This window comes from Cucurbita moschata, unplaced genomic scaffold (assembly GCF_002738365.1).
Source record: "Cucurbita moschata cultivar Rifu unplaced genomic scaffold, Cmos_1.0 Cmo_Scf00029, whole genome shotgun sequence".
Classification (NCBI taxonomy): Eukaryota; Viridiplantae; Streptophyta; class Magnoliopsida; order Cucurbitales; family Cucurbitaceae; genus Cucurbita; species Cucurbita moschata.
The window spans coordinates 2,848,748-2,870,673 of record NW_019268545.1 but is presented as its reverse complement, the minus strand read 5'-3'; the positions used below and the strand labels follow the sequence as shown (position 1 = coordinate 2,870,673).

At 39.3% G+C, this 21,926-nt stretch overlaps 4 protein-coding genes across 8 annotated transcripts; all 4 read right to left on the bottom strand.

The window, feature by feature from the left end:
• Positions 1–1,694: 1,694 nt before the first annotated feature.
• On the bottom strand, positions 1,695–3,478 carry LOC111464055 (probable leucine-rich repeat receptor-like protein kinase IMK3). Its single transcript, XM_023108108.1, has one exon. The coding sequence runs from the start codon at positions 3,150–3,152 to the stop codon at positions 1,944–1,946; it is 1,209 nt and encodes a 402-aa protein (XP_022963876.1). The 5' UTR covers positions 3,153–3,478; the 3' UTR covers positions 1,695–1,943.
• A 2,571-nt stretch (positions 3,479–6,049) lies between these two features.
• LOC111464054 (receptor-like cytosolic serine/threonine-protein kinase RBK2) lies at positions 6,050–9,754 on the bottom strand. Of its 2 annotated transcripts, none has more exons than XM_023108105.1 (7): positions 9,018–9,754; positions 8,679–8,930; positions 7,934–8,088; positions 7,689–7,783; positions 7,461–7,596; positions 6,958–7,104; positions 6,050–6,446 (listed from the first exon to the last, which is right to left on the bottom strand). In XM_023108105.1, exons 1-7 carry the CDS (start codon positions 9,343–9,345, stop codon positions 6,303–6,305), a joined length of 1,257 nt encoding a protein of 418 aa, XP_022963873.1. In that variant the 5' UTR covers positions 9,346–9,754; the 3' UTR covers positions 6,050–6,302. The 2 variants fall into 2 exon arrangements, with proteins under 2 accessions (XP_022963873.1, XP_022963875.1); XM_023108107.1 differs by having other exon boundaries at positions 7,689–7,768; positions 9,018–9,753.
• A 1,799-nt stretch (positions 9,755–11,553) lies between these two features.
• Positions 11,554–14,282, bottom strand: LOC111464053. The gene is made up of 4 exons (XM_023108104.1): positions 13,190–14,282; positions 12,467–12,677; positions 12,233–12,365; positions 11,554–12,135 (listed from the first exon to the last, which is right to left on the bottom strand). Exons 1-4 carry the CDS (start codon positions 14,089–14,091, stop codon positions 11,966–11,968), a joined length of 1,416 nt encoding a protein of 471 aa, XP_022963872.1. The 5' UTR covers positions 14,092–14,282; the 3' UTR covers positions 11,554–11,965.
• A 784-nt stretch (positions 14,283–15,066) lies between these two features.
• LOC111464056 (exosome complex component RRP4 homolog) lies at positions 15,067–19,365 on the bottom strand. Of its 4 annotated transcripts, XM_023108110.1 has the most exons (9): positions 18,939–19,363; positions 18,594–18,750; positions 18,395–18,496; positions 18,234–18,279; positions 17,978–18,067; positions 17,743–17,808; positions 16,846–16,911; positions 15,781–16,245; positions 15,067–15,298 (listed from the first exon to the last, which is right to left on the bottom strand). In XM_023108110.1, the coding sequence occupies exons 2-8, from the start codon at positions 18,746–18,748 to the stop codon at positions 15,787–15,789; spliced, it is 984 nt and encodes a 327-aa protein (XP_022963878.1). In that variant the 5' UTR covers positions 18,749–18,750; positions 18,939–19,363; the 3' UTR covers positions 15,067–15,298; positions 15,781–15,786. The 4 variants fall into 4 exon arrangements, with proteins under 4 accessions (XP_022963878.1, XP_022963879.1, XP_022963877.1 ...); XM_023108111.1 differs by lacking the exon at positions 15,067–15,298 and having other exon boundaries at positions 15,622–16,245; positions 19,127–19,365; XM_023108109.1 differs by lacking the exon at positions 15,067–15,298 and having other exon boundaries at positions 15,622–16,245; positions 18,939–19,362.
• Positions 19,366–21,926: the final 2,561 nt, after the last annotated feature.

Below are 21,926 nucleotides of genomic sequence, written 5' to 3'. Positions count from 1 at the left end.
AAATATATTTAATATATATCTATACATTATTTAAACTTTAAAAAAATATTATAAGTGTCACGACCCTACATATTTATCTTTTGAAAAAAAATTAACGCATTTTATTTACATTCTTTTATTTTTGTTACTCGTTTAGTAATACACTCTTGAACTCTCGGATTATCAAAATCGAGTTATAAAAAATATTTCGTTCCTCCTTCAACTAACGTGAGATCTTACTTATTTCTCAGCCGTCTACTCGATTTTCCTTCACTTTCTAATTTCCTTTTTCTTCTTCTTCTTCTTTTTTTTTTTTTTTTTTTAATTTTCTCGAAGCTTAATGGTACGATATAGTAATGTACCCTTAATCTTAAAAATAAACTTTCAGCTTACTCATTCAACCATTGAAATAAATTGGAGCGGATCGTGAAGATGTAATTGTCATAACCACTAAAAAAACTCTGTTGTAACGTGAAGCCTGATGACTATTTATAATAAAAGATCGGTAGAGAGCAGTAGAGACATATAAGGTAGATATTTTGTAGGAGATTGTAGAGATATATAGAATAGATATTTTGTAGGGGTTATATTTGTTAAACTCAAACAAAGCAGTGTTTCCAAAATGTACTTTTATTCTCTTTGTGTACATACTTGAAGTCATGTTATCTTCTCTCTATTCTCCGTTGTACATACTGAAATCATCAATACAAATCATTTAGTCAATATTCTTTCTTGCATTTTCTCTCTCCTATTATTTGTGTTCATCTTGATCGAGTATGTGCGCTGTTATGTGATCATAACAAACTCGTGTTTTACAAAGTCTAGAGCATGAGAACAAAATATGCATGAATTGAAAATTCGACCCAACCCTATACACAAGTCAACTAAGTAACAACCTAATCGTAATAAGCTCGAGCTCACTTAAAAGAGAAAGAAACCGATGAATTAGAGACATCTTGTTCGAGACGGTGAAATAGTCTCGTAAGATTACCGCCCATGGAATGAGCGAAGTTTGAAATATTATAAATACAAGGGACCACATATTTAAGTATATAATTTAATATTTAATATTTAATATTTAATATTTAATATTTAATATTTAATATTTAATATTTAATATTTAATAAGGGTGAGAGAGTTTGACAAAACTCGCAAAACATCGGAACCTAATTCCAATAGGTCTGGGCCAAACCGTTAAAAATCGACCACTCCAGACAAAATGGGACCTTTATTTAGAGCAAAAGAATAAATAAATATATAAAATATGGGTATCACCGGCTACCATGTGCACCCCAAACAGTCAAATCAAACCTCACAAACTACATTTTTTTGTTTGACATTGAGTGAAGATTCATATTGACATGGCTAAGTTAAGGGAGCCACCTTCGTTTGATACTCGATCCACTTTTGATTACACATTCGAGGCTCACAACTTCTTTATTCGACATTTGAGGATTCTATTGACATGACTAAGTTAATGACATGACTTTTATACCATATTAGAAACTAAGACTCTCTACAATGGTATGATATTGTCTACTTTGAGCTTATGTTCTCATGGCTTTGCTTTGGACTTCTCCAAAAGGCCTCATACCAATAGAGATGTATTCCGATCATTCTTTAAATTAGCCAATGTGGGACTCCCTCCCAATATGTCAGTATAAGCGTACTATCATGAAACTCCACCACGAATTCACCTTGAATGGTACTCGACATGTTCAAACTTTATAATGGATTTAAGCAGCTAAAGACCAACATTATGAAGTAATGAGTTCCGAATCAGAGTAGAAGGAGAAGCCTGCATTACTGATTTGGGACTTTTTGGGCTCACATGTAACGATATTAATATTACAAATATGTTGGGATTATTTTTATACTATTTCATCCATCTGGGACCCACAAGGACCACAAAAAAAAAAAAAAAAAAAACGCAAAATTGGTTGGACGACACGTGTGAGGACGGACTAGCCTCTCCACTGGTTACACTGCTGTCGAGGCCTGGTCTTCTGCTTTCCAGCCTTCAACGGGCATGGGGTCTGTACGGGTGGCACCATACAGTTGTATTGCAAGCACAGCGAACTACTCAAAGGAATCTCAGCCGTCGGATTCATCTCTATACCCGTCAGATAATTATGCTGTAAATACAGTATCTGTATACTCGCCGAGAGGAGGCGTTGCACGAAGCAAGCCGGTACCCGACCACTGAACTCGTTGTTATTCAGGTACACATTCTGTACGCTAGACAAGAACGGCGATATCGGCCCGGATAGCTTGTTGTAACTCAGATCCACGGTGGTGATTGAAACACGACTCACCGGCTCCACATGCCCGGAGAAGAGGTTCCGTTGCAACTGGAGGGAGGTGATCGGGAATGTAAATAGCCGGCCGGGGATTTTCCCGGTGAACTGGTTCAAACTCAGGTCGAGATAGTTCAACTGATCGAGCCGGATCAGGAGGCGGTCTACGGGACCACTGAGACGGTTCCAAGAGAGGGAGAGATATTGGAGGGAAGGAGGGAGGGAGTTTGCACCGAGCCAACCGGAGAGCGCGTTATGCTTCAAGTCGAGACGAGTTAGGGTTCGGGAGAGGAAGAAAGGAAGGGGGCCGGTGAGACGGTTGTGGCAGAGAATGAGGTTGGACAATGCCGGTAGCGTTCCGATAGGGCGAGGGATTTGTCCGGTCAGTTGATTGTAGCTAAGGTCCAGCGTTCTAAGCTTGCGGAGGCTGCCGAGACCGGCAGGGATTTGACCGGAGATTAGGTTACGGCTGACGGCGAGAAAACGCAGGTTCCTCAATTGGGAGAGTGTTGCGGGAAGAGAGCCGTAGATCCGACCAGGAACCACGGAGAACTCGGTTAACGCATAGAGCTTACCGATTGAGAGGTCTAACCGACCGATTAGACCAGGCGAACCAGCCCTGGGGTCTCCGAGATTTAGGGTTACGACGTGGTTGGATTGGCAGGAAACGCCGGCGAAATTACAGGGATCGGAAGTGAAATCCCAGGAGGCGAAGAAATTAGAGCCTGGCATGTCTTTCAAAGCCTTCTTGATGGATTGGAGCGCTAAGAAGTCGAGCGGATCCAGCATTGCGGATGCGTGGAAGTTGAAATTACAATGCAGCATACAGAAAAGCATGAAAGAACATAGAAGGGGAGCTCTGTGGGAGTTGGCCATTGGGATTGAATGGGAAGAACAGTCAGGAAATGGGTGGATTTATGGAGTGGGTTTTGGAAAGTAGGGATTGCTTTTCCGTGAGAAGTGAGAAGAAGGGAAATCACCTGTGAAGGTTTTAATGGCGGAACTGCATATGAGCAACCAAGATTTGAAGTGGATTTGGCTTGAGGGAGAAGCGAAGCTGGTGTTGTCTTGACTGCTGCTTGGGGCGAGCAAGCAGCAGCAGCACACAAGCATGCACTTTATCTAATGTTTGTCTCTGTTTTATTTTATTATTATGACTGAGGGGCTTGTTGGAGAAGAAGGAGAATATGGGTCATGATTGCAGGGGAGGAGAAGGGAGGGCAGTTTGGGAATTTTATTTATTTATTCATTTATTCATTTATTTATAGAATAAGTAGTTGTCTAGTGTTGAATACGCCTTGTTTGGTGTTGTTTTTTGAGTACGTGGAAATCGGTTCCATAAGAAGGGAAGTGCTGAAGTGGTGGTGTGTGAGACGGGGATCATGTGACCATGGGGTTTGTTGGGTCCCCTTCCCTAGCATGCCAACTGTCGATACTTAAAAATTCACCCCTATTTTTACCATCTAGATGTTAGAGGATGGTTGAGAAGTAGTACGAAGAAAACTCAAGTAAAGTCATGAGAGCTTATGCTCAGAGTATCATACTATTATGAAGAGTTTTAATTCCTAACATGCTATCAGAGTTATGCCTTAACTTAGCCAGGTGAATAGAACCCTCAAATGGTGAACAAAGAAGCTGTGAATCTCAAATGTGTAGTCAAAAGTGACTTAAGTGTCAAACAAAGTGTGTAATTTGTTCGAGGGCTCTAGAAAAAGGAAGGGATGATCATAAGTTTGCTTAATCTTCTGTCTTAGGGTTACGATGTTGCATAATGTAAATTAGAAGCTTGTAACTTAATGAACAGGTATTGTAATAGAATGCGTAAAATGAAATAATTAATTTTGATGCATGGGAGAGATAAACATAAACATAAACATAATGTTGAGATATATAGAGAAGAGAAGTTGTGGTGTATAAGCTATAAGCATTGGTAATGAGATGCAATAAAGCAATAGGAAGGAATGGGGTCGGAGTGAAAGAAACCACTTTTTTACTTTCTTCAAACTTACACTACACATGTTACCGGATTTCAAAGCTTGGTTGCTTCAACACAAAGGAAGAATATTGGGAATTTCAAAGCGAATTTCAAACCCTTCTAAAAAGTCCATCCATATACGGCTAATTTATGGATTCCATTTCATCCTTTTACTCCCAATATAATCTAATAAATATTACTCTATTTCTAATTGATTCACAAAATATGACCGGCTTAGTTTTGACAAAGATCTAAAAGGACTGAAAAGCTAAAGAATTATTGAGGATTGTTGGGAGGGAGTCCCACGTTGGCTAATTTAGGAAACCAATAAAGAATATATGTTCACTGATGCGAGGCATGTTGGGAAAGCTCAAAGCAAGAGAGCTTATGTCATTGTGGAGAGTCGTTATTCCTAACATGGTATCAAAGTCACGCCCTTAACTTAGCTATGTCAATAGAATCCTCAAATGTCGAACAAAGAATTATGAGCCTTGAAGGTGTAGTCAAAAGTGACTAAAGTGTTGAACAAATGGTATAATTTGTTCGAGGACTCCAAAAAAGGAGTCGAGCCTCGATTAAGGAGAGACTGTTCGAGGATTTCATAAGCCTTTGGGGAGGCTCTATAGTGTACTTTGTTCGATGGGAGGTAGTAGACAATATCATACCATTGTGGAGATCCCTGACTCCTAACCTGAATTGCTTTGTGTTATGTACCATGATTTGGTGCAATAAGTAAAGAAAGGGTAAAGAAGAAAAAGGAAAAATGGTATATTGTGTGAATCCAAAGGTTTAGAAACAGAGAAAAATGGGGATGCCGAATACATAAGGAAATTAAGTTAGTTAGGGTTGGATGAGATTGGGGTGGGTATGGGAAACTATTGCGAAGGGCACACAGAAGAGTAAAGGGCAATGTCAAGTCACTTTCATACAGCTCCGCCATCCTTCGCCCTATTTATGTATGTATTTATTTATGCTTATGCATGATCTGATTCCACCAAGCTGCCGCCATGCATTTAATATTTAGTGGGATACAAAAACACAGGCTAATCCTGATTTGGAGGTGAATTTGTTCAACGCCTTTACGCTTCCACCAATCCATAAATAATATGAAGAACCAGTACAACTTTTCACAATTGCCTACATGGGGAGTAGAATTTCCCCTTCTAAATTGAATGTGTGACTTGTCGTAGGGTTCTAACCATTGGTATTAGAGTTGAGATATTCACCACAATCTCGGAAGATAGAAAACTCAAATATTAGAATTGAGAAGTTTGATAGATCCGACTTCGATTTCGATTTCTAGAAGATGCAGAATGAAGATTATCTAAATTCAAAAAAAATTTCATGAACTCTTGTCTAGGATGAAATCGGATACTATGACCATGGATTAGTAGAAGCTCAAGCTCAAAGATCAATGTCATTTCACTTATAGATCAGTAGGATGAGGTAATATATTTTTAGAGAAGATAGAATGTGCAAAAATGTACTTTCTGCATTTTCTATTTTCTATTACGATACATATTTGAAGTCATAACCAATATTTTCTCAGCGGAAAGGATGAGAAAGGTAATATGCCCTAAGGGAGGGAGGTAGTGCTGTCTCACGAAATAAAGTAACTGAGTTACCCAATAAAACATAACTTTTTTAGCATTAAGTACACGGTCTGTTTTTCCTTCCTTTTGGAGGGTAGCTAGTAGCTATATGTTTTCTAACACCCAACATTAACATATTCTTGGAAATAATGGATGGTTCATTTGGAAAGGTTTGCTATGGGGAAGAAATTTACTGCAAAAAGGCATTGGTTGTAGGGTTGGTAATGGAAAAGGCATCCATAATCCTACCAACCCTTCCTCCTCCAAACTTATGAACTTCATGAACACTAACAAAACTTGGAACATACAAAAACTACATGAATTTAAACTTGTTTTAAGAACTAAACTGAGAAAAAACAATTAAAACATTGAAGAGAACAATATATACCTAGCAACTTAGTTTCCACATGTTAATAACAATGCCCTGCTCTGTCTTTCACTTTCCATGAAACCAGCCACCTACAAACGTTCCATAAGAACATCCCTCAGTCTTGGCTGTTCTGCTCTAATTAACTCTTCACGAAAAGCTCTTCGAAGGAAAGGTATTTGGATCTTTCTGGTCCCTCTCATGCAGCTCAGGTCTCCACTCAAGATCTGAACAACCTGCATATCACATGTTTGGAGTCCATGCTCTCTTTATGTCAAACATCACAATTAAACCGTATCCATTTCCAACCTATTTAATCAACCGTTGTTAATTTTACTAACACTACCGACAAGAGCTATACCCATAGTAAATCCTCTCCTTGAGGTCGGGGGCTCAAATTCCCCTATACCATGCTTGTTGTATAAAAAAAAGAGCTAGAGGAACAACAATATTGTTAGGAATCACGGACCTCCACAATGATATGATATTGTCCACTTTGAGTATAAGTTCTCGTGGATTTATTTTGGGCTTCCCCAAAATGCCTCATACCAATGGAGATGTATTCTTTACTTATGAATTCATGATCATTTCCTAAATTAGTCAAAACACCCAAAAACCCTTGGAGAATAACCCGCACGCCTCCCGCGCAACCCCAACAAACATGACATAACATTTGACGGGCCGGACAAAGCCCGTTGTTAAATACGATGGTTTTGAATTGAAGAAATAATAAAGACAAGAACATGCCTGACTCATACAAGGTCTCCGAATTGAGGACTGCTGTATGCATAAAGAAGCAGCAAGAAGCACAAGATTCATCTGCCGTGAATTATAGTTTGTTATGAAAGGATCAACAAGTTCTCTCACGTTGTTCTTCTTCAGCAACGGCTTTGCCTGATCAAGGTAGACAAATCTTAATTAAACAGTAGCCCTCCGTGTTGGGATCGCACAACAACGCACAAACTCGATCGAGATAAACACAAAGAATAGGAGAGAGAATATTGTCTAAAGATTTATATTGATGACTTCCGAGACGTAAGTAAAAGAGAATGCAAAAGTGGTAAAAAGTATATTTTCAAAGCACAGCCCAAGGAGTTATATATGGTTTCAGTTTACTGTATATATATAACTTTAACAAGCTATAAATAGGCAGCTGACTCCATATCCCAACAATCTGTTGAGACGATTGAATCAAACTTTGGAACCCTCCTGCATAAGCGAGTACTATGGAGGCAAGGATAAAAACTCACCCACAAAACGAGGCTTTGCTGACAGTAATCGAGAGCTCGGCGTCCAGTAACTAGCTCCAATAGGAGCACGCCAAATGCAAAAACATCAGTTTTCTCATCTACTATACCATGTGATAAATACTCCGGAGGTAAGTAGCTACAAAAGTAGGACAGGGAGGAATCAGAGTTGATATGCGTACTCTTTTATATATGAACAACTAGTAAACAAGCGAATGACAATTCACCAACCCAAATGTGCCTTCAAATTTTGATACTATATGATGAGTCCATTGCTTCGGTAGCCACTTTGCGAGCCCGAAATCACAAATCTGTTGAACAAATTTCTATGGATTGTGTTTTTATCTCATAATTATAAAGTGAATACTCAACAGAACCAACAAAAGTGAACACTAAACATTGAACTTCTTCTGCATACCATGTGAGGAGCACTGAATGAACGACTAATATCTTCAGGAAGGTCAAAGGAGAATTACCTGAGGCTCAAAGTCTTCAGTGAGCAAAATGTTAGCGGCCTTAATATCTCTGTGGATAATTCTTCTTTGACATCCTTCATGGAGATATCTTAAACCCTTAGCGGTTCCATTGGCTATTTTGTACCGAATGTTCCATTCCAGCTTCTCCTTCAAACCTACAGAATGCATAGGTTTAAACTTGTGAAAAGGAATTATGTCATTTAGCAATGATTTCTATGTTAAGGAGTTCCACACTGGCTAATTTAGGGAATGATGGGTTTATAAGTAAGGAATACATTTCCATTGGTACGAGACCTTTTGAGAAAGCCCAAAGCAAAGCAATGAGAGCTTATGCTCAAAGTGGACAATGGTATCAGAGTCATGCCCTTAACTCAGTCATATCAATAGAGCCCTCAAGCGTCGAACAAAGAAGTTGCTAGCCTCGAAGGTATAGTCAAAAGTGACTCAAGTATCGAACCAAGGGTGTACTTTGTTTGAGAACTCTAGAGAAAGGAGTCAAGCCTCGATTAAGGGGAGGATGTTCGAGGGCTTCATAGGCCTCCGAGGAGACTCTATATTGTACTTTGTTCGAGGAGAGGATTGTTGGGAGGGAGTCCCTAATCATGAGTTTATAAGGAAGGAATACATCTCTCTTGGTATGAGGTCTTTTGGAGAAGCCCAAAGAAAAGTCACGAGAGTTTATCATTGTGAACAATATCATATCATTGTGGAGAGTTCCGATTCCTAACCCTATATAAGGACTAACCATGAAGCCAAGAAGCTAAACTCCCCTGAGGAAAGAATTGGAGAACTAAATGCATTCCACCCTCGATTCCATAGCCAATTAACTTAGCAGTATTGGGATGGTTGACATGGGCCATGATTCCAAGTTCAAGCAAGAAATCAGCAGTATTCTCATCAAATTTTCCTCTCGTCAGTCTTTTTATGGCCACATCTTGTCCGTTCTTCAAACATCCCCTGTAAACCTCAGCATAACCACCCTTTCCAATCAGATTTTCTACACCAAAAAGAAAAAAATAGAAGACGCTTACCAAATGCAAATAGACATAAAATATGGAAAAGAGGATGTATTGGTTGCACGAACCAGAGCTAAAATAGTTGGTCGCAACCTCAAGCTCTCGCAGAGTGAAATTCTTCCATGGCGAGTTAAAATTGGCGACGTTGGAATCAAACCGAAAGTGAAGATGCAAACTCTCTCTCATACTGTTGCTCAGTTTTTTAGAGAGCTTAAGCACATTAAGAGGATGCAATTTACTTACAGGCTTGGTGGATTTTGACCTCAATAATTTGAACATTCCACGCCAAAAGGAAGGCGGTTTGGGGTCCCCGGAAGACGTTGATTCGGATCCTGAGCTCCTGAAGTAGTCTTCAAGAATTCCAGTGGGTGAAGAGGAATCTACATTCTCCTTCATGATCGAAACAAAAGCAAAATAGCGCTCCCTTCTGCAACAACAAGAGCAGAAGAGAAGAATCCAACGGCATTCAGAAGAAGAACAAGAAGAAAGGAAAGAGATGAGAGATGGAAACGCTCCACATAGAAATGAGCGAAATCCAACGGCGTGAATCCATGGAAGGTTGTGTTTCGCGGGAAGCTACCGAAGAACAAACCAAAATTGGACGTATGGTATGGTGTGTAAAATCAATCCACACCAATCAAAAGCGTGAGTTCTAAGATTGTGGAAGGAGTAATCGTCACAAATAATCATGAAAAGATATCTCAACACTTTGTCCTCCATCGCCCTAAAACACGCTCGTTTTCGCCACATTACATCATTTTTCTAAAATAAAAATATTCTTCTGTTTCTCCTGCTTCTCAGCTCATTCAATTTTAAATTTATGGACCAAAATTGGATTTTAACTTTAAAATAATATTAGTTAACCAATATATTTCAACTATTCATATTATTTACGTACCCAACTATGTTACGAATTACAACTCTCCACAATAGCATGACATTGTTTACTTTGAGTATAAGCTCTCATGTCTTTGCTTTGAGTTTTCCTTTATTTATAAACTTTGTTTCCTTTGAATATAAGCTCTCATATTTTTGCTTTATAAACGAAATATAAGCTCTCATGTTTTGGTTTGAGTTTTCCTTTATTTATAAATTCACGATCATTCCCTAAATTAGCAAATATGAGACTTTCTCTCAATAATCCTCAAGCCTATAAACATCAAATTATTATCAATATATTAAGATTGTGACAAATTATATTTTTGTAAATTAATGATTTTTAACGATTTGTATTACAATAAAGATTAAATTATAAGCTTAGTCATGAATTTTGAAGTGTGAAGTAGGTAAATTTTAAAATTTTTAATATTTGGTCTAATTAATTACTGAACTTTAGAAATTATGTAATGTCTCTGCACTCCAACTTTGTATTCAATTAATCTCTGAATTTTTTTATTAAATTTATATTTAATGAATTAATTATTTTAAAACTTTGTATTCAATCAACCTCTGAATTTTTTTATTTAAAAGTTTATACTAAGATTATTATTGCTATATATATTATATGTATATTTGAGAATTATTTGGGGAATGATTTGAAATGAATGAGAGTGGATTAAGCTGTACTCGAGCATCATCAAGCATCAAGTTGTACTCAATTGCGTGGTAATTGCTGTTGCCTTACGAATGCAATAATCATTTATACATTCTTTGCTTCCCACTCATAATAAATAATTACATCACATATCAATCACTTCGCATCAAAGTAAAATTATATAAAATATCGAACATTAAAAGATGTCAGATATATTCCTAGTGTCAAGAAGAACTCGATCTCTATTGATCAGATGAGATGGAGAGTACCGATTATCCAACATAGTTTTGAAATGTCAAGAACAAGAGAACCCTAAAACATTATGTCGTGATTTTGATGAAAATGTCCTCTGCAGGGACGAAGAGAAGAAATTTGGACACTCCATCAACCTCCAATTTCTAGAAACTAGATAACTTTTCAGTCGTTGGTCCTATAACCTATGCTATTCTTCAGGTACTTTAGACAGACCATTCCCATGAAATTTCCCTTTCAAACTACAAACATGGTGTTTTTGATGGGTCATAGCAGCATATTCTTTTGTTTGAAGTTTAGACTCCTCTGGAGCTTTTTCAGCAAAATCTCCATTAAGGCCCATCTCTTCCGGACACGTTTGAGAAGGCAACAGCCCCAAGAAAGTAAAGTTTTCTGTGTGGTCCATGCCCAATGGCGGCTTAAACACCATTGACAGAGTTGAAAAGAAACTTAACTTACCGTTATCCCCCCGAATATGTTGTAACAGATATTTTTCTCTTTGGGCTTTTCTTTTCGGACTTCCCTTCAACGTTTTTAAAACGCATCTGCTAGTGAGAGATTTCTATATCCTTGTAAAGGATGTTTCATTCTCCTCTCCAACCAATGTAGGATCTAACATATGTCTTACGTGAAAAAGGAACGTAGAAACTATTAGTCATCCATTTCTACATTGCCCCATTGCTTATGTCAAAATATAGAAGACGACCTTATAGAATTATACTTCGGCTGGTTCTTCAAAAGATACAAAGTCAAATGTACTAATAATGATGCATGGATCAATAAAAGAGCATAGCAGAGATATGAAATCAACACTATTCTTCTGTAATTCTGTAGATTGTTGATGACAACGATATACTTAGAGCTTTCATTAGAACTTTAACTAGAAATCCAGGCAGTTCCAGTAGTAACTGTAGCTTGTGTGTTGGTAAATACATCAGCTTCCTTCAAATCTCATTTTAGTTTTGAAGTTTTTGTGTCTAATACTTTTGTTTGAAATTAAGGTGTACATGGGTTCTTTGGTTACATACGGCATAGAACAAAAGGAATGAGTTCCATTCCTAAATGTAATACAAATGAGTGTGTAAATATAAGTGAAAAGGTTTGAGAAATTAAAGGAGACAAAGGGTGTGGGCGTGTTGATCGTTGTTTCGTGTCCATCTCTTCCAAGGGGAAAGGGAATGCGAACGGGTTTGGGGCCGAGGCCGAGGCCGAGGAGGAGGTTTGAAGAAATCAACCTCGAGAATGAGGAGGTTTGAGGAAATCAACCTTGACAATGTGATGATCGGAGGTTCCTTTTGAGGAAAGGACAGAGTAGGATCCTTTAACAAACTCGTAATCTGCATCGGGAGAGGCCAATATGTAGTCGACTCGTGTCCCGTACTTGCACGTCCCTTGAACACCTGCCATTGCCAACCAATGCCATACATTCCATTAGTAAAAACCTTTCATTCTCATTGTCCTATCTTTTTTTTTCATATTCATCACTCAGTTTCATACTTTGGCCTTTGGCGATCATCACCACTGATTCGCATTCTCCTCCAAACTCCTTTGCATCCCTATAGTGCATACCGCTCTTTAAGAACTTAATCACTTTAGCTTCCGGAGTTGGCTTTCCTATCTCTTCGTAATACTGAAGAATCAATCAATCAACCAACCAACCAACCAACATGGGATGCATGCCATAAACAAAACTCAACTAAGCTAAACAAAGTTCAAAATAAACATTGATACCTTCACGATGTCCGTCCACCGTTGCTGCGAGTAATCCGTGGGATCCAGAGAATTAAGGCCTCCTAATAAGATATGGGGTTCGTCGTTGGTCGATCGGATTATGGATTTTATCTGTTTCATCCTCCAATTCTCGTCCAGATGATCCAAATGGGTACACTGCACATTTACCTCTCCTACTTCTCCCACATCAATGGTCGCTTTTAACACATTCCTGCCACCGCCCAACCCAATAACCAATTCTATCATTCTCACAGAGTTTATCAACTATTTACTACTTTTCATAAGTTTCTAGTTGGTAATAACGACTCTCCACAATCGTATGATATTGTCTACTTTGAGCATAAGTTCTCATGGCTTTGCTTTGGGATTCCCCAAAAGGCCGCCTCATACCAATGGAGATGTATTCCTTACCTATAAACCCATAATCATTCTCTAAATTAGACAACGTGGGACTCCTTCTCAATAATCTTCGACCTCTGCCTTCTATCACAGATCTAACGTTGACCATAAGTTAAGTTTTTAGCTTAGTTTTTGCTGAATTCATTGTTTAAAAGGAAAACAAAAGCAGTCAATCGCCTTGACTCCATCTACTCTACTAGTGTCATCAATCAAAAGCATGTTTATGAAATGAGGAGCAGAGCAAGAACACACAAATTAATCTAAAAGGTTTGCTTCAGTTTAATAATAGTGTAATACTATTGAGTGTGGTGTACAGCTGCTAACCTGAAATCGGTGTGGTCGAAAATCTTCTCGACTTTCCAGCGTTTGATGGGCCATCTCGACAGGACCGCATTTCCATACTCCGGCGCCCAGCTCTCTGCAAAAACGTACTTCATTCCCAAAGCATCTGCCAAATCCGAGAGCGGTCTCATGCCTTTCTCTTCCACCGCCTTCACATCTTGCAATGCCAATATGTCAGCATCCAACTCCCTAAGCACCTCCACAACCGTCCTACTGCATCTGTAACTCTCCCCTTTTTCGCGCTCCAAAGGCATGCTTACAATCGATCTCAGTGGAGGCCGACTCTTAGCGATCCGCATCCCATTCCCATCGTTACCTGAAGAGGACGGATCCTCCTTCTCCATTTCGTACTCAGAAAAGCTCGCCTGTCGATTTCTGAGTAAGGATATCTCGTTATCAGGCAGGTTGATCGAAACCCGCGGCTTGGGTTTCACGAACTTCGGTTGGGTGTGGAGGTTATGATTAGCAACAACTCCATTCACGGAATTCGGATGCAGTGGAGACTGTTTCAAAATGCTTTTGGGGCGATCATTTACGGATTTTGTCCGTAAACTGGAATCCAAACTCCGTCGGAATTTGGCAGAGGAATTAGATTTTTCAGCGTACGGAACAGCAGGTGCCATGGAGAAGGAGGCGGCATTAAATGTCGCAATCCGCACAGGTCTCTGAGTATTACGACCGTGAAATTGAGGTTTGGGATGCACAGGCGACGCCAAGGAGGCATTAACGAAGGAGTCGAGGGTATTGTGGGGATCGGCGTGAGGTTTGGAGGTGGTTTTTCCAAATTTCTTGATGACGACTACCCTAGGTCTGACCCGCCGGGCACGAGGCCATCGGAGACGGGAGCAGAGGCGGCGGAGGCTCCGGTTGAGGAAGTTGAGCATTTTAGAAAAGGAGTAGGAAAGTGTGAGAGTTGCAGAGTGACATTCAACTGGGCTTACCTGTATGGCATTGGTGTGAGTGCAGAAATTAATAACAAAACCCCAATTTTAGTCCAACTCGGTGACTCCTACAAATGGTTGACTTCCACTTTTGGGGCCACTCGTTTTCATCTTTTCTTCTTCTTATTTTTATAATACTATATATAAATAAGACAACGCCAACTGCTCCAATTTCCAATTACTCCAATCCCATGCAAAACCAATCATGACATTGTTTGGATATTTCGTAAGGATTCTATAGATATATAGATATATATATATATATATATATATACGCATTTGTGGTTAAATCGAAAATCATATATATACCCCTTAGACATAAGCCTTGCTTCTTTAAAATGTCTTCTTCTCATTCTATGTATCTCATACGTCATCAATAGAACCTTCTCCTTGAATTTTCTCTCGTTCATCTTGATCAAGTGTGTGATCCTATTCTTTGTGTTCATTTTGATACAGTACGTGCTCCTATTGTTTGTGTTCATCTTGATAAGAGTGTGTGCATTGTTGTGCGGTTCTAACACTGAATAAATATTCGGTGAAGAACGAAGTTTCCAGTGGTATTGGAATTTGAAACCGGATGCAAGAAAGTTAAAATTTGTAAATAAATTATTAAGAAAGAAAATAAAAAGCTCATAATTGAGGTTGTAAAATAATGATGGAGAAACAAAACAAGACAGCTTAGAACAATGCAATCTCGCATTGAAAGAAGAGAAGGTCATGTATGCTTTTCTGGAACGCCACGTCACTAAAAATCCGGCATATCCAAATCCGATGCATTATATATGTATGTGGTGGAGGGAGGTGGAGGCCACAGGAAAATGAATTATGAAATTGAATGGCTATTAGAGGAAGGAAAATGAATTATGAAAGACATAAAAAAGCGGGAAGAGATAGAATTAAGTATTCAAGGTTAGGTGGAAATTTAGAATATTAGAATTGTTTTTTTATTGGGCGAAGGAGTTTCGTAGGGTCATTAGTGGAAGATGCCATCATTATTTGTCTTTTTCAATTTTCAATATTATAATATATCTTTGTGTGACCTCACCAGCTGCTGCAATCCCAACACAACTCATCTCATAATTGCCAGCTTTTCTACTCTGTTCTTCCCCCCACCTTGCATGTCTTGCTTTCATGTGCCCTGTGGGCTTCAGGCTGTATCGGGTTAATGTCAAATGAATAGTGGTTGGGATTCTCCAACATAGTTTACAACCAACCAATTTTGACATTTTGACGCCCGTTCGTTCAACAACTACCACCGCTTCCAACTCATACTATTGTAGAGATCTGTGATTCCTAACATGGTATAGAGTCATACCCTTAATTTAACCATGTCAATAAAATCCTAAGATGTCAAACTTGTGTACTTTATTTGAGGGCTCTAGAGAAGTGTAGTCGAGCCTCGATTAAGGGGAGGCTGTTCAAGGACTCTATAGGCCTTAGGGAAGGCTCTATAATGTACTAATAGATAGTGCATAATACAGATAATTAAGCAAATATTGCATTCTATACTGTTAACACTAACAGACCAAGTGGTGGTAATCCAAAATTCTACAAAATATTCTAACAGTTAGTTCCTCTGAAAATCAAACTCTTTGGAGCAAAAGTTATCATGAACAGTAATTTAAATTACTCACAGTTTCATCCCCTCTTCTTACTCGAAGTCCGCCGTTCAGCCTCTTTTTCTGCAGTGAGGACACAGAACTCCGAACCAAGCATTTCATGCACATTGATGTTCAGAGAAAAACTTAGACTAACTGTCTCCATTATGACTTCTACTGTCATTATGAAACCTAAGTTGGACAATACTCGAATAGCATTTGCAGTTCTGCATATATTCTGACGTGTCTCTAGTGGAGTATATACTCTTTCTTGCACTTGGTTACCAAAAGTTCCTTCAAATTTTGAACCCTTTTGTTCAGATTTATTAACTTGATCTTCTATCATCATATCCTCTGTGGGATCAACATGCTCCCCAATCCAGATAAATCCATTGCATCCGAATATTAAGTCAATACCATACTGCTCCAAATGATGGAAGTGTTGTTTGCGTCTCTTGACTAGATATGGTGATACTGTGAGCAGCTGACCTCGTTCAAGCTGGATAACAGTGCACAACTCTTGTTTACAAATTGTAAAGAAATGAGATGAGATGATGCCAGAAAAGTTGTTCGGAGCAAAATAACCATTGGATCAAAGATACCATATTCAAATGTAAGGTAACCTCCAAGATCTTGAACATATCATACGAGCAAGAGGAAAAATGTAACAATTAGACGTGTTGTTCTATTGTGTTATAGTCCTTCACGCCTTAGCAGTGAATCAATTTTTTTGTGTTCTCCACAATCACTTCTCTATACTATCTTTTACATTTTTGCCTCCCACCCATCTGCTAGCTCCTCTTTATAATCACTAAATATTTCCACCCATGAGTCTTTTCACCTTAATGAATCCCTTCCTGGTTTTTCTCCCTTATTCATGTGCAACAACTTTATAATCATCTCCAGAATTCGTTTTAATCACTAGAATTTGCCCCATGATATTCGTCTATAAATCAGTATTCACATGCTATCAAGAATATTTCTATGGAATCTCTCCTAAGACACCAGTGAGGATGCAGGAGACGTACGGAAATTTGATTCTAAATTCTTTGTTTTTACATCAAAATCCAGAAGCTTAAAAAGGAGCGACTCTTTTTACCTTCCCATACTTCTGGCTTCTCGCTTGAAGGTGTAGGCCATCATGCTGAAAACCACGCACTTCTGCCTGAGAAAAAATTTGGTGAAGTTATTTTTTCTTAAATGGAAAATATGCATGAATAATTACTACTGATAAGAGCGGTGTTTATTTATTATAGTGCAAGGTAAACTGAAGCGCCAAAGTACATCTCTTCAAGCCTTTGTGCAAGGCACAAGGCATGGCTTGAGTCGAGAGAGGTGACAGGTGGGAAAAAGAAGCAACAATGGATATGTTGCATCACTTGCTGATAAAGTAAACGGATAGAAAAATGGAAGATAAAACTTCAGAAATGGCACTTAAGGGAAAGAGACACAAATAGACGCTTGAGTTAGACACCTACAGCAACACTAGAATGTCAAGAAAATTTAAGGACCTCAGTAAGGAGCAAAGGCAGAAAAGAAAATGGCACTTGAGCTAAGACACTGGGCTAGAACCGGCAAGGTGCCAAAGGTGCATCTATCTATCTAATGTGCCGCAGCCTATGCAAAGGGCATGCGATTAACTAACAAAAGTTCATAACCATCATGTTTCGGCCTAATGGCCATGACGGCAAAACTTAAAGTTTTGGTTCTATCTCCATGGTACCCATGATAACGTCCAAGGTAGGATATAAATATTCTTTTATATTTGTACGTGTCTAAGCCAGCTTGGACGCATCTCAGCTGTTCTCACAAGATAATTGTTTAACCCTACTACATTTTGCTAAGAGTTGTCTCCCCCCACAAATGCAAAAAGTTTAATTCTTCAAAAATGTCAAAATATAGGAGAAAACCCCCTGTATGTATGTCACATGAGAAACTTAGTGGCAATATTCTTTCTGACGGTGATAGGTGAAAGTACGAGCTAAAAAGAACTTACACAAATAACATCATTTTCTTCGAAAATGCTCCGCATGTTGAGTTCATCAACTGCAGTTCGCCTCCTCTAGAAATAAAAATAATGCATCAAAGTTCCACACAATTATCCCAACGTTCGAACAAATGCAACCACTCTTTAAGAAAAAGATCAATTGCAGCAATTTGGCAGTAAAATTATCCATAAAGTTCATCAGAAGGCACAGCTAATTCATCGTCTGGTAGGAATTCTACAATACCTGAATACCATCAGGCAAGTTCATTGAAGAAAGCATCAAGACAGCATCTTGGCTATAATTTATGTTCAATCTCCAACGTTTAGGGGCAACCTGATTAAGATAGCATCAGACAGGAAGAAATTGTAAAACATTTTCCTATTTACAGCATCATTACCATGACTCCAAATAAGTTTTTCTTGTCTGTTTCACTCACCAACGTCTCTATGTTACATTTATCTAAAACCAAAAAACTAATTAAAAACACATTCGTTTTTACCTCTGTAACACGCCCCACTATGATATCACCAACCTCCGGTTTATATCTAATATCCAGAACAGACAATTACATCAGAAAAGATATAATAACAAGAAATTAAAGAAAGGGAAACATTAAATTATCATCAAGAAAAAACCAAATTACAAAGTTTCATGGACAACCTAGCACGTAAGGCACGTACATAGATAAGCTTATTGACTCGCTCAACCACTCCACAAATAGTGGCAACTACTTCTCCATTTAAGTCAAGGGTCCCATGTCCCCTGTACACAAATTTCAATTATACCTCAATACATATAATCCCCTGGAAAGTACACAATCCAAGCAACTATTATATAAAGATAGTGAGTATTTATATACTTGAGGACACCATCGTCGTAATTCAAAGGAATGGTATCAGCAACTATAACAGAAGCATCGGAATTGGCCTTCGAAGAGATAGACTCGAGCAATTCTAGGGCTCTTTGAAGCCGAATCTTCTGGGTTTGATTCAAGGAAATTTGTAATTCTCTCATATCTGCATTAAGAAAATTTCTAGGTTATATAACAAAATATTTGCAAAGACATACGGTATTATAAACTTTTAATTTAGAGCTTCCATTCAAGGTTTTGGATTTTAGAAAATAATGTTCGGTTCACTTCCAACACGCGTACGATCATGCATGTAAAAAAAAAGTGACAAGAAAAGGTGGGGGACGAGCAAACCAGGTGCGACGGCGGTAGGAACCACGGGCGAACCAGGTGCCGCCTATGCAACGATTGCAGTGGAACCGGGACGAGGCGATAAGCAAACGGCGAAGTTTAAAATGCAGAGGGCAACAGCATCAATGGTTTCAACGAAGAGAAGGCAAAGGAAAGAAGTGGACGACGTGGTAGGGCGACGTTGAACGTACCTGAACGGCAGCGGTGAAAATCTAGGGTTCCGTCAAATAAAACGGAGAGGGATGGGGAGAGAAAAAAGGATGGGACTGGACGTGGTGGAGCGACGACGACGACGGACGTGACGGCGGCCTCTTAGCAAGAGCGGCAGCGGAAGTCTAGTCTAGAGAAAAAGAAAGAATACTGGGCCACAGCCGACCACCTGTTAGTTGGACACTTCGGCCTGTTTTGAATCTTCCTATGGAAGACGTATGGGCCCGAAGTATACGTCGATAGAATCATTTAGTCATGTCAATAGAATTATCAACGGTATACTTTGCTAGAGGACTCCAGAGAAAGGAGTCGAGTCTCGATTAAGAAAAAGCTATTTGAGAACTACATAGATCTCAAGGGAGGTGGGAGGCGACTCATGTGTCGAACAAACAGTGTACTTTGTTACATAGACCTCAGGAGAGGTGGGAGGTGACTCGTGTCAAACAAAAGGGTTTACTTTATTCGAGGGCCATAGAGAAAGGATTAGAACATCGATTAAAGGGAGGCTTTAGGCGACTCATATATCGAACAAATTGTGTACTTTGTTCGAGGCTCCAAAAGAAGGAGTCGAGCCTCAATTAAAGGGACGCTATTTGAGAGCTACATAAACCAAAGCTTTATGATATATTTTGTTCGAGGGGAGAATTGTTGAATACGGTTGAGAGTAAGAATATCGTACCATTGTATTAAAACACAAAACGGTGACAAAAACAATTTAATCCGCATAGAATTACATGGCATTCACAATTCACAATATCACCAATTAATAAGCAAATGAGATAAAATCCACAAACCAAACAAACAAAGGAAGGAGAAAAATAAATAAGAACAAAACACGAAACTGAAGGTGGTTGTCGTTGTAGTGGCGGCGTTATTCAGGAAGGTGGTTGTCCTTTACTACTCCGCCCCACGGTCGAGGAGGTAGCCCTCAGCCTATTCCTAGCTCGGATGATATAATCTGTAAAGCGCCGATCCTCCTTCAGATTCTCCTTTCCCTTGCTACTCGGATCATGTCGCTTGCTCGATATGCTTCCCAGCCTTCGCTTAGCCCGATTGATGTAGTCGCTGAACGCGTCGTTTGGTTCAAGTTTTTGTTTTTTCTCCATTTCAGGTGCCCCATTGATGTTGAGCCTCTGTTTTTTGTCCATTTCAGGAGCCAGGGGTTCCTCATGGCGGGTTGGGGAAGGACACATGCCGAGAGCCTTGAGAAACCTCTCGCACACTGAACTGCGCTTGGAGGATTTGGTGTTCTTTCCCATGGTGTGTTGTAAGACTATGATTGATGGTGTTGTGGGTGTTGGGAACCTCTTCTATTTATACTAGAGGATGATTGCTAGAGGAATCATCGGGAGAAGTGTCAAAGAATCACAACTCTTTACGATGATATGATATTGTACACTTTGATTGGTTTTCCCAAAAGTCCTCGTATCAATTGAGATAATATTCCTTACTTAAACCCATGATCGTTCCCTAAATTAGCTAACGTGGGACTCCCTCCCAACAATCCTCCCCTCAAACAAAGTACACTATAGAGTCTCCTTTGAGGCCTATGGAGCCCTCGACAATCCTTAACAATCCTCTCCTAGAACAAAGTACACTATAGAGCATCTCCGGAGGCCTATGTAGCCCCTCAAACAGCCTCCCCTTAATTGAGGCTCCTCGATACTTAAGTCACTTTTGACTACATCCTTGAGGCCAGCAACTTCTTTATTCGACATTTGAGTATTCTATTGACATGACAAAGTTAAGGGCATGACTCTGATATCATGTTAGGAATCACGACTCTTCACAATGGTATGATATCGTCCACTTTGAGCATAAACTCTCATGGCTTTACTTTTGATTTTCTCGGAAGGCCTCGTACTAGTGGACATGTATTCCTTATTTATAGACTCATGACCATTTCCTAAATTAGCTAACGTGGGACTTCCTCCCAACCATCCTCAACAGAGGATGGGGTTGATTATTAAAAGATACCATAAGGATGCTTCGTGGATCCTAGTTCGAAGCTTCATTGTACACGACACGAAGTATAGAATTTGATTAAGAAATCGAAAACGCGGGTGCTTTTTGTGAGTGTTTTCCAATCAATATGACATTAAGAGAGGAGAACCATATTCCAAGTAATGGTTTCTGCCCAATTCTCTTAAGAAAGAGTCCAAGTATGACAAACTTAATAGCTGTTTTCAAAGCATCCCAATGAGTATTGATTCGGGAGAAACTAGAAAAAGGTTGAGGGAAGAATCTGACATCCTGTAAGCTAAGAAACCGCGCGAGCCCTTCCTTTGCATGATTATTAGTGAAAAGGGAGGAAAAAGGAATCGGCTTTTTTGTGGTGGGTGAGTGTTCTGTAAGCATGCAGTTCAGCTCTGTCGCCAATTACGCCTGTTTCCTTCTCTGCTCGCTTAGAAAATAGCCGCCCGAAGATGGTGTCACTTCATGAATAGCCTCTCCCTTTTGCAGCAACCAAAATTCAAAAGGACAAAACAAAGTAACGTGACGTAGGCTGCGACTCTTACGACACACTGTTCACGATTAGAAAGAGTCTCATATTGGTTAATTTAGAAGATGATCGTGAGTTTATAAATAAGGAATACATCTCCATTGGTACGATGCTTTTTGGGAAGCCCAAAACAAAGTTATGAGAGTTTATGCTCAAAGTGCCGGATAACACGGGTCTGTCGGTATTGCACCTCAGCTCATGTGTCAGAAGTTGGACTATGCACCCGCTATTCGGAACAAATGCCGTAAATAGTCTAACATGGACATGGGAGAGTCCAA

Bases quoted from the DNA above. Each gene is read 5' to 3' on its own strand.
- LOC111464054 (XM_023108105.1), bottom strand. From the start codon at position 9,345: ATGAAGGAGAATGTAGATTCCTCTTCACCCACTGGAATTCTTGAAGAC. The intron at 8,931-9,017 runs GTTCGTGCAACC...TTTTTGGTGTAG, and splicing joins GACCAACTATTTTAGCTCTG to AAAATCTGATTGGAAAGGGT. The intron at 7,784-7,933 runs GTAATTCTCCTT...CACAATCCATAG, and splicing joins CTGAAGACTTTGAGCCTCAG to AAATTTGTTCAACAGATTTG.
- LOC111464056 (XM_023108111.1), bottom strand. From the start codon at position 18,748: ATGAGAGAATTACAAATTTCCTTGAATCAAACCCAGAAGATTCGGCTT. The intron at 17,809-17,977 runs GTATTGTAGAAT...TTTTATTTCTAG, and splicing joins ACTTGCCTGATGGTATTCAG to AGGAGGCGAACTGCAGTTGA. The intron at 16,246-16,845 runs GTAAAAAGAGTC...ACTGTTATCCAG, and splicing joins GAAGCCAGAAGTATGGGAAG to CTTGAACGAGGTCAGCTGCT.
- LOC111464053 (XM_023108104.1), bottom strand. From the start codon at position 14,091: ATGCTCAACTTCCTCAACCGGAGCCTCCGCCGCCTCTGCTCCCGTCTC. The intron at 12,678-13,189 runs GTTAGCAGCTGT...GGGCGGTGGCAG, and splicing joins TTCGACCACACCGATTTCAG to GAATGTGTTAAAAGCGACCA. The intron at 12,366-12,466 runs GTATCAATGTTT...TTGATTCTTCAG, and splicing joins GGTGGACGGACATCGTGAAG to TATTACGAAGAGATAGGAAA.
- LOC111464055 (XM_023108108.1), bottom strand. From the start codon at position 3,152: ATGGCCAACTCCCACAGAGCTCCCCTTCTATGTTCTTTCATGCTTTTC.